The 11,615-nt window shown below is 46.0% G+C and overlaps 1 protein-coding gene across 1 annotated transcript in view; it reads left to right on the forward strand.

The window, feature by feature from the left end:
- The window catches only part of GC (GC vitamin D binding protein), a 40,988-nt gene extending 31,468 nt beyond the window's left edge, over positions 1-9,520 (forward strand). Inside the window, exons 10-13 of the mRNA XM_053257954.1 lie at positions 2,465-2,562; positions 5,759-5,891; positions 7,297-7,395; positions 9,362-9,520. Of these exons, the coding sequence (XP_053113929.1) occupies positions 2,465-2,562; positions 5,759-5,891; positions 7,297-7,350 (285 nt within the window). The 3' untranslated portion in view covers positions 7,351-7,395; positions 9,362-9,520. The remainder of the gene's footprint in view (positions 1-2,464; positions 2,563-5,758; positions 5,892-7,296; positions 7,396-9,361) is intronic.
- Positions 9,521-11,615: the final 2,095 nt, after the last annotated feature.

The following is an 11,615-nucleotide window of genomic DNA, read 5'->3' on the forward strand; positions in this document are numbered from 1 at the left end:
TGTACCATCTTATCTAAACTTCTTTAAAGCTGTCAGAGATGGGGAGGCTCTTATTTAAGCAGGGAGCACATTCCAAAGTGCAACAGAGAAGGCCCGCCCCAATTAGTCAACAGACAAACCGGTGGCAACTGTAGACAGACTTCTCTGGATGATCTCAATGAGCAATGGGGGTCATGGGGAAGAAGACTTTCTCTTCAGGACACTGGCCCTAAGCTCATGGTATTTGACAGAGACAGTATGTATGTGATGAGGATAGTTCATGCAGGCAGATTGTGCATCAAAGTAATAAAAGGGGCTAAACATGCAATACAAAATATGGGGTTTACAAACTGAAGAAATTCAGGATACACTGAAGATACTCTTCACCTGGGGCACCACTGGTTTAGGACAGCCCTGTTCCTTATCTCATGCATATGGTGTATCTACACTGATATGTGATAGTCATTACTTCTGCCCATGGAACTCTGGAAACTGAAGTGTGAAATCGTTCACACAATCGTTTGAATCTAGGTTTAATGTGGGTTGCTGACATTCGTGTGATTCTGTGAACCCATATCAAGGCAGGAATCTAAGGTTCATCTCAGGCCAGAAATCACTTTGGAGTGGGTTCTCACAACAAAAATGAATATTTATATACCGCTTTTCAACAAAAGTTCCCAAAGTGGGTTACATAGAGAAATAAATAAAGATAGCTCCCTGTCTCCAAAGGGCTCACAATCTAAAAAAGAAACATAAGATAGACACCAGAAACAGCCACTGGAAGGATGCTGTGCTGGGGATGGATAGGGCCAGTTGCTCTCCTCCAGCTCAATAAAGAGAATCATCACTTTTAAAAGGTGCCTCTTTGCAACCACACTTATGTGGGCTTTGACTTTAACCCTACATTCGAACAACTATGTGAACCAAGCCTGAGTAGGGCTAGGGATTTCTTGCAGAACCCTCAACACTCTCCACAATTTACAATTCCCAGTATTCTTTGGGGGATGCCATGATAGTCAAACATATATTAGATTGATATATGATATATTATAGTTGTGCGGGCCCCCCAACACAAAGCCGCCATAATGTGAATGTTTTCAAAGAACCCGGACTGCCGTGGTCAGGGGCCACACACCATGCACCATGCACCATGCCCCAGTCATGCCCATGCCATCAGACACAGGGGGCATGGTTTTGGTGGCAAACGGGGCCCTGTTTGGGATCAAAACCACGCCCCCTGCATCTGACGTCAGATGCTGACATCAGCTGGGGACGTGGCTAGGGAAGCCACTGGCATTGGGTGGTACCGGGGCCACCGCTGGGCTCCCTACATGCTTGGCCCCCCCGCCTTCTTCCACACACATGTGAAGTATTCGTTTGTGTGTGTGCGGTGCAAGTGGAGAGACAGTGAGGCTCTTCTCATGATTAGTGAGAAGAGCCTCTGGGGGTTAGCGGGGAGAGCGGGCTTAGCACACGAACAGAGCAGCAGCCCTGGGCGGCCGAATCGGCCGCCCACACGACTGCCGAATCCATTACGGAGCCGGTGGGGGCCTGGAGGATCGGGTGCTGTGCAGCCCCCAGAAGCTCCAGCATACCCTGCGTGAGTGCGCAGGGCATGCTGGAGAGACCCCCGAGCTGAAAAGCAGCCTCCCGGTTGGGGGTCTACTCATGAGTTGCCGCGGCATAGCGTGAAGCCACACTGTGGCAACTCACGATTTAAAAAACTGGGTTTGCAGAGCACTCGCTCCGCAAACCCGGTTTAAGGGGAGGGGTGGTTTGGCGGGTGACCCGCTTATGAACCACCGGGCTCGCAGCTGAGCCCGGTGGCTCACACTACCCCGATTTTCTCCCATCGTGTGAATCACCTCAGTGGCTTAGAGGGAGAGAATATTCTTGCATGCCAAAGGTAGTGCCATTCATGGGGATAAAATTGGGAAGATTCTTGCAGTGAGAGCAAACCTTATCCTCTTCCATGATCAGTGATGATATTCAGGTTTTGCCCCCATATATTGGTACTTTTCTGGTAACATGTTTACCATTCTTAAATGCTATCAACAGGAGTAGGATTAACTATAAGAGGCCTGAAAGTCTGCAGACTATATATGTAGTAAGAAAGTTTAAAATCTGGTTTTCTCTATGGATCAAATGAGTTCTTTAATCGGATAAAATAAAATCACATAAGTGTGTGTGTGTGTGTGCGCGCGTGTGTGTGTTTTGAATTATCTTATTGTTTTTGTAGCATGTGTAAATTTGATCATTTGTGAACTTATTTATAATAGACGTTTGTATTATTTAAGTTGTATATCTGTTTCTGAAAAATAAATTTAATAATTAATAATAAATAATACATGCATGCATACATACATACATACATACATACATACAATGCATCCCGTGAGAATAATAGGCACCTCAAGAGTTTCATAATATTATACAGAAAGGCTCTTTGTTGAAGTTTCTCTGTTTTTTTCTTTCTGAACTCCAGAGACCTGAACTGAGTAACATAAGAACTGAATTGCTCAGAGAAGGAAATAAGCTGTGTGATGCTTACACAGATCTCACTTTCCTAGAATTCAAGAAAAGGTGAGTGCTGCTAAATTCTAAACCAATGGTGGGCAGAAGATAGGTTGGGACCAGTGTTCCTTCTAAGGCATGCATGCGTGCACTCACAAGTTTTTGGATGTCTGCTCAGTTCGTTTTAGATCCCGTTTTAGATTCAGATTGAGTCAGGAAGGCCCCACTCTGAATGCACGTGCACACACACAGCCTTGAAACTGCCACCAAGAAAAAAACTCAGATGAAAAAAATTAGAGAGAACACTGGTTGGGACCAGCTATTAGATCTCTGGGTGATCCTCGGAAGACAGGCAGGAACTCGTGCTTCCCAGCATTTTGATCATAGCAAGTAACGTCACAAGTTTTTAAAAAGCATTCTCTGACATGAGTGGCCTTGGGATGGACAAGTAGGAGGCTGCTTGGAACTGGGTCCCTTGAGGTACCGATCTGGGAATGCTTGCCTTCCTGGAGGGAGCTTCCAGGTTCAAAAGAGCACAGGCAGCAGCCAAAACGGCTTGGTGGGGGGGAGAGCTGATATTGGGGACGAGCACTAAAAAGATGACTAAGAGGAGTATAGAGGTATATAAAATTATGCATAGCCCGCATGCGCGTGCATGCGCAGAAAGTCCCAAAATCGGGTGATCTCTGTCATTTGGGAGGCAGGAGAGCTTATTTCAGGAGATAATGCTGCTCTCTCCACTGCCAATGACATTGCCATCCCGCATGCACCCACCGCTCTGTCACAATTTGCGAGGCGGGCGGGAAGGCGGGTGCACAAGGAGCTCTCGTCGCCACGCTACTGCTGTGCAGCGGCAATTTTAAAGGTTAGGAAAAAATAGATTCAACTAAACGCCCCACCTCAAGCCTTTTTCCTTGCAAAGGGAAGGGGAACCCTTGCCCCTGGAGTGGCAAATCTTTGGCTGCCTACCGGTGGCAAAGAACTCAATCCGCCCCTGAGTGCTGCAGGGCGAAGGGGAGCAACATGTCAGGGGCACTGCTGTATGGGCAATGTCCAGGGAAGTAATGGGTTTCTCTGGGGTTTTGGATTTTTCTTGTAGCCTGGGCAAGGCCTGGAACCGACCTGCGAAAAAGGCACGTTTCTATCTTTTGTGGTTTGGTCTGGGAGTTTCATGTCAGCCAGTGAGGGAGTCTGTAAAGGCTTGCAGTTTGCAAGCATACTAACATCTTGAGGCTATTCTGACGATCAGTCGAAATCGGGATAGGGGAGCAAAGCCCGATTTTGGCTGACCGTGTGAGCCTGGTGGCTCCCGGGCAGTTAACCCGCCTAAGTACCCTGCCCCTTAAACTGGGTTTGCGGAGCGAGCACTCCACAAACCCGGTTTTCAAAATGCTTAGTAGCTGGGGCGCAGCTCCACGCCACGGCTACTGATGAGTAGACCCCCGGAGGGGAGGCAAAAAGCCACCTCCCAGCTCCTGGGGTGTCTCCAGTATGCCCTGCGCACTCACACAGGGCATACTGGAGCTTCCGGGGGGCGCGCGGCCCCCGAACTCCACAGCCTCTGTCGGCCCCGTCACGGAGCCAGCAGTCATGTGGGTGGCTGATCCGGCTGATCTCCCCGCAAACCTGGCCAAAGCGGGTCTCACGGATCGTGAGACCTGCCTCCTTATCTTGCAGTGACTCTAGTCTTATCCTAGCTCTATGACGTCTCATTCCGCATGCTTTCCAATGGGAGAGCTTTTCTGGAATTTCCTAGACAGTAATGAATTTTTCTGGGGTTTTGGATTGTTTTGGTAGTCTGAGTGTGGTCTGGAACCTACCTTAGAAAATAGCACATTTCTATCTTTTGTGGTTTGGTCTGGGAGTTTCTTGTATGTCCATCCATCAGTGAGGCCCAAGCAGCTTTATTTTATAGATATTTTATTTTATATTGCACTTTAATGTGTTGCAACCCATCTTGGACATGGTTGTTTTGTAGTAAAAAGGTGAGATACAAATATCTAAAATAAATAAATATGTATCAGTCTTAATTGTACTTAGATGTTTTTGGTCCTGTGTACACCTAATGGCGCAGCGAGGGAATGACTTGACTAGCAAGCCAGAGGTTGCTGGTTCGAATCCCCGCTGGTATGTTTTCCAGACTATGGGAAACACCTATATCGGGCAGCAAGCGATATAGGAAGATGCTAAAAGGCATCATCTCATACTGTGCAGAAGATGGCAATGGTAAACCCCTCCTGTATTCTACCAAAGACAGCCACAGGGCTCTGTGGTCACCAGGAGTTGACACTGACTCAATGGCACACTTTACCTTTACTTCTGAATAAGTAAGTAAATGGATATCTGAAATATCTCCTGTTCACAACGGTTTCTGCCCACCCCAAGAAGTTCATTAGAGGGGACTTTGCTCTGTGTGCTATCATTGAGAGAGGCTCAGTTGTCATTCATGTGAGACATGACCTTCTCTGTGGTTGCCCCCAGGCTCTGGAATGCTCTCTTGGTGGGTGTCCACTCTCTAGCATCTGTGGCTGCTTTTAAGAAACAACTAAAAACTCTTTATTTGTGCTGGCTTTTACCCCTTAGGGGTTGCCTATCCCTATATTTTCCGGTGGCTCTGTCTTTCAGCCCTTTCTCACGATCAGAGAAAGGGATCAAAAGGGACGAGGGGAGGAGGCCTCAAAATGCTTACCTCCCCCGTGGATGACGCTTCTCTTCTGGCGGCCGGGAGGTTTGGGGGCCGAATGTGCAGTGCATTATGGAGAGCCTCCCAACGCAGGCCAGGAGGTTACTCGTATGTAGGTGCCACCGACACATGATCAGTTTGCCAGGGTGAGAGAGCGCTCATGCCCGTAATCCTGGCTAACAGCCAGGACTCCCTAAAGGGTTCTCCACAGTGTTGCCGCCAGGAGCCGCACAACTCCCAGCTGTTTCTCACGTGCAGGCAAAGCCGGGGTAGGCTTCCTTAGCCCAGTTTTGCCTGCACGTTAGAATAGGCTTTTTGTCTTTCTATGGCTGCTGCTTTTGGGTGGGTTTTAAATTTTCTTGTTATGGTCTTAAATTTGATTATTAGTATTTTAATGTGATTTTATGGAATTTTATTGCATTGACTTTTGTAACCCACCTTGAGATGAGTTTTATAAAAGATGATATATAAATTGAACCATCAATCAATCAATCAATAGCTGGATATTCTTCCTTTTTTTAGTTTGATTAATTGCCTTTCTAGAAAGCACTAGTAACATAACTGTGTTTCGCCACACTGCAGACTAACAGAGAACTTTGACAAGATCCTGCCTGATGCCCCCGCAGATGTCATTTCCGGATTGGTTGAGCAAAGGGCCAATTTTGCCTCCACCTGCTGCTTTTTGAATGCACCTCCATCGTATTGCGGCCTGAAGGTAAATGCCAATCTCCCCAGTGGGGAAGGATGTGCATGAACTGGTTTGGCAGTCCTTTTACAGACTGCTGAACTGGTTTAGCTGTCTGGCATTCGAGCCAGTTTGGAGGTGGTGGGGTGGACGGGCGTCAGGAACTTCCAGTTGACGCTGACCGGGACTGCAAGGAGATATGCTGCAGACTCTCACCGATGATTTTGGGAAGAGTGCTGCTGGGGGAAATGCGGTAGGGGAGGTAAGAGCACCCTCCCTGGCCCTTAAATAAAACACCACCTGCCTCCTGGGTGTGCACGAACCAGTTCATTGCACACCCCTACTCTCCAGTTCAGTTCTTCGGAGAAGAGCCTTTCGACTCCTGGCTGGGCGGGGGCCGGTGGCAGCAGGCTGGGGCTACGGGCATCCTCACTACTCCACTACTGATGGTTTACCAAGATTTTGTTCGTCAAGATTTGTTTGTTCTTGATAAACAAGCTACTGTATTTATAACAATATATAACAAGCTATTTATATATAAACAAGCTATCTATATAGAAATAAATCTGGGAATATTTGATGCAGCCTTAATCTCACTATAAAGCAGGGGAGGGGTCTCGAACTGAGGTCCTCCAGCAAATCTTAGCCTACAACTCCCATTATCCCTGGCTACTGGCCATTGTGACTGCGGATGATGGGAGTTGTAGTCCAGCAACAACTGGAGTGCCACCATATGAGACCCTTCTATAAAGCATATCATCTCACATCCTTTCAACACACCTAAGCCAGCAGAGACATACCTGGTTGTACTGAGCCAGGGTACTTGCTAAGTTAGTCTGATCAAGAAATATAAATGTATAAAACTAGTAGGTGAGGTCCATCGCTGACCGGACAAAGTCATTTTGTGTAGATTACACTTCTAGGAAAGGTCAAGAAATTAAATATAGAAATTTTTTTTATTAATGTGCTTACAAAAGGGAGATTTGTAGGATTTCAACTTCAAACACTATTCATTTTATTGAATAATTACCATACATAGCAAAATTTGAATCATAGTACATTTGAATCTGAGAAAGATCTTCTGCTTCTCTTGGGCATGATATGTTGAATTGTTGATCTGATTACTGAGTGTAAAATAATTGAGGGCAATAACAGTTAAGATACGATTATTATGTTCAGAATTTCGTGTGTGTGTGTTTATTTGTTTATTTAAGCCTTCTAACCAGCAGCATATTACAATGTAAAAAAGCAGTGCATTCAGCTAATTTAAGGGGCAGGGTTGTGTATGCACAATTTGGTATCTGTAGGTACTCAAAAAGTATTACTTTATTTTTGCACAAACAAATCCACAAATATATTTTCTTCAAAATGTATAGTAGATAAACAATTGAACGCCATTGCTGAAATCATCATTAATACTTCCTCTGATTTTCAGGCTGAAACCGGATTTGGCCACACGTGTGCTCATGGTCAATGTGTGCAGCACTAAGTGTGGGAATACTCTCTGTGTGTTTTTCTTTCTAAAATATCTAAGGTAGGTGGAAAATCCCAAAAATCTACCCGGTGTGGGTATGCGTTCACATGTGTGGAATGGAGAATGGAGAATCCAGCGGTTTGCAGAATTCTCCTAGGGATGCAAACCCCGGATTATTCCAACACACACACACACACACCATCAGCGTTTCTCAATCTGTTGGGGATAAAAGAAAAAGGGACGGGTTTATTTGCCTTGGGTCCCCATGTTTTGGGGACAAGCAACAGGGGTTGATTGTCTTCTGCTTGCGACCTTCTCAGAAGCATATGGTTTGCCACCAAATTAGATGGACAGTTTTCCTGCTCTAGCATGTCACTTCTTAAAGTCCTAGTTTCAAGGGTTTAATAATTTCTCTATATGTCCAGCAGGGAGATAGAAGCCCCATATACCAGTCCCACAGACATCAAACCTTTCTGCCCTTTTACTAGGACTGGGAGGACCCGAGTTTGAATCCCCATTCAACCATGTAACTCACTGGGTGACTCTGGGCCAGTTAAGTAACTCTCAGCCTAACCTACCTCACAGGGTTGTTGTGAGGATAAACATAACCATGTACACTGCTCTAAGCTCCTCAGAGGAAAAGTGGGATATAAATGTTAAATAAATAAACAAACAAACAAACAAACACTTCCCTGCTAACTGCGCAAAGAGGCACCTTTTAAAAGTGGTGATTCTCTTTATTTAGCAGGTGGAGAGCAACTGGCCCTGTCCATCCCCAGCACAGCATCCCTCCAGTGGCTGTTGCTGGCCGTGACTATCTTATATTTATTTTTTTATTGTGAGCCCTTTGGGGACAGGGATCCATTTTGTTTAGTTGTTGTTTAGCTGTTTAGTTGTTTATATCTATATAAAGCACTTTGGGAACTTTTGTTGAAAAAGGTATATAAATATTTGTCATATTCATAGAACATTAAGAAAAATTTCAAAGCCCTTTCCATAGCAAAAGAAAATAGACACATTTTTTCTGCCCCAGAAGGGCTCACAGAATCAACAGAAAGGAAGCGCTTTTTCACAAGAAAGCTTTTCTTCAAATGAAATTAATGTATGGAACTCACTGCCACAAGATGGCATTAAAAGGGGGATTAGACAAATTCAGGAGGATGAATCTACAAATGGCTACTAGCCATGATGGCAGTATGCTACCGCAAGTTGGAGAGGCAGTATGCCTCTGAATACCAGCTTCTGGGAGGTAACAGCAGGAGGGGGCTATTTGCTTCGATGTCCTCCTCTGGGCTTCCCAGAGGAGTCTGGTTGGCTACTGTGGGAAACAGGATTTTGGGCTTTGATCTGATGCAGCAGGCCCTCTTTATATGACACATTTTTCAGCATGGCCAGAAGTGAAAAATAGACAGAGAAGTAATGAAACAAGAGTCTCCTAGAGGCAGAAACCGCAGTCGTATGTGATGTGGTTCTGGAATCCAATTTCAGAGTGTTCCCAGCTGTACATATCTGCGCATTCTCAATAGTAAAGACTGTATAAATGAAACTCGATTTATCAGCCAAGGGGTCTGTCTTCAGGCCTTGAAATGTGGAATTGTTACACTGGAGTGCTCCTGAGCCCGTGCAAAGTGTTTTTCCCTTTGGCTTGCATAACCACCCAGTTCACACACATCCTAAGGGTGAACTGGGTGAAGGGAGGAGTTTGAGTGCCATCGTCTATTTTAGATGAAATCAAGCCCATTCACTCACCCAGCTCAGTAGGCCACAAGAGAGAGAAACAGGACAAGCTGAACGCTTTCCTTTTATCAGCAGTTTATCTATGGAACTGTATGTCCCACAGAAGAAGGAATGGACTGGTTCTCTGTTGTTCTTGAGGGCAGGACTAGAACCAATGGACTAGAGCCTAAGCAGGGGGGTTAGACTTCAAACATCCCTTCCAGCTCTAGCATTTTATAATTTTATATCTGGTAGTTAATTTATCGCTTCTGGACGTCACTGCAATAAATGCTCTTTCTCATCTTTGTAGAAGCCGAATGAAGACGTTTGGGAGTCTACACTCAACTTCTGATGCCCACCGGCATTCCTCCACCCCCGCCGAGTCATCAGCTCCAACATCTTCTGTCAGCCTTGTGTCTATCATCCCTGCCTAGTGCATATTGAAATCTTAATAAAGGCCACATACTTATTTCTGTGGTTGTGATTAGTTCAATGTAGGGATATAACAGTTGCAAAGCACTTCTCCCACTAAAACAAGAGCATTCTAGAATTATGACGAATACTCATATCAGGAAAAGAGGATGTTGTTTTTTCTTCTTTCTTGGTGTGGATGTTGGATGGTGTGGATGTTGGAATATGCTTTAAATAAGAAAGATAATCAAATCCATATTGATCTCAATTTTAGCTGAATCCAGGTTTCCCCCCACGTTCTTTGATGTTAGATATCGGAGTGGTCTTGAATTCAGTCTCCTCTTCTTTGGGGGTAAAGACAGTTATAACCTGTATTTAAGCTCTATTTTTTCAAGGGGTTTGTCTTAAATTCAAATTTTTCTTCTCTTCTGGTAATTGCCTATCTACCTAACCTCACGAAAGGACAAGAACATGAGCTCTACCTTTTTGTTCACTGAAACCACATGCAGGCCTTGCAGACGGGGCCAGGATCACAGAGCTAGGAGATGTTTCTACATGTGTGTGTTTGACTGGAACAAGGGCTTAGGACGCTCCTTCCTTATGAGGCAAGGCTACAGCCTCTGTGGCTTTTTAGTTTGGGAAAGAGGCGACTATGGAGAGACATGATAGAGGCGTATAAAATTATGCATGGAGTGGAGAGAATGAACAGAGAGAAACTTGTCTCCCTCTCTCACAACACTAGAACTAGGGGTTGGGACGTTTACGACCAGCAAAAGGAAGGACTTTTCACACAGCGCATAATTAAATCGATGGAACTCTCTGCCATGGGATATGGTGATGGACACGAGCTTGGGTGACTTTAAAAGGGGCTTAGACAATTTCATGGAGGATGGGTCTATCCATGGCTACTAGGCTGGTGGCTGTGGGCCACCTCCAGCCTCAGAGGCAAGATGCCTAAATACCAGTTGCAGGGGAGCAATAGCATGCCCCCACCTCTTGCCTGTAGGCTTCATCCTGATCCATCAGGGCTGTTCTTATGTTCTCAAGGTTGGTGATGGCCCCTGAGACAGGATGTGAGGGTAGGCACCGGGGCCCCTGTTGCTGCTTGCACGGCTGCAACCAGGTGCACTGCCCCACTCACAAGGGAGCAGAAAGAAAGAAAGGCCACGAGGCCAGCAAAGAAAGCACTCACCAGCTGCAAGGGATGTGCATCAGTGCCCAGCGTTGGCAATGGCTCCTGCGCCAGCACGCGGATGCAAGTGGAAGGGGCCTGGACAGTGTGGGGTAGGGTGCACAGCAGCAGGGCCTGGCAGTGGTGCATGGCAGTGGTCTGTGGCCGCCTTGGCAGCAGGGCCCTCAGACCCCCATGGCCCAGGGACATGTGTCTCTCCACACCCAAGGGTGTCTACTCCACTGAGCTGCAAGACTACCAGCCAAGAGGGAGCCAGGCAACAGTGTCCAATTGTCAGGAAGGGGAATTATTCTTCCGACCACTACCGTTCTCTATCTAGGTCCAGAAGGTTAATCAGCTCTGTATCTGGGGCTCTTTAATCTGGAAAAGAGACGACTACGAGGAGACATAATAGAGGTGTATACAATTTTGCATGGCGCAGAGAGAGTGGACAGAGCGAAGTTTTTCTCCCTCACACACACACAACATTAGAACCAAGGGTCATCGCATGAAACTGAAGGCTGGGAAATTTAAGGCCAACAAAAGGAAGTACTTCTTCACACAGTGCATAATTAACTTATGGAATTCTATGACACAGGATGTGGTGATGGCCACTAGCTTGGATGGCTTTAAAGGGGGCTCAGACAAAGTCATGGAGGACAGATCCATCAATGGCTACTAGGCTGGTGGCTATGGGCTACCTCCAACCTGAGAGGCAAGATGCCACTAAATACCAGTTGCAGGGGACCAAGAGCAGGAGAGAGAGAGCATGCCTTCACCTCCTGGTTTGTGGACTTCCCAGAGACATCTGGTGGGCCTCTATGTGAAATAGGATACTGGACTAGATGGGCCTTGTGCTTGACCAGCAGGGCTGTGCTTATGTTCTTATGTTCTTAAGTGAAAGACGCTTAAGTATGTGTTGACTTGTACCATACAAATCAGTGTCAGCAAAGCGGCTCAGCTCTTATTATGAAATCAGTAT

Source organism: Hemicordylus capensis, chromosome 5 (genome assembly GCF_027244095.1).
Source record: "Hemicordylus capensis ecotype Gifberg chromosome 5, rHemCap1.1.pri, whole genome shotgun sequence".
Classification (NCBI taxonomy): Eukaryota; Metazoa; Chordata; class Lepidosauria; order Squamata; family Cordylidae; genus Hemicordylus; species Hemicordylus capensis.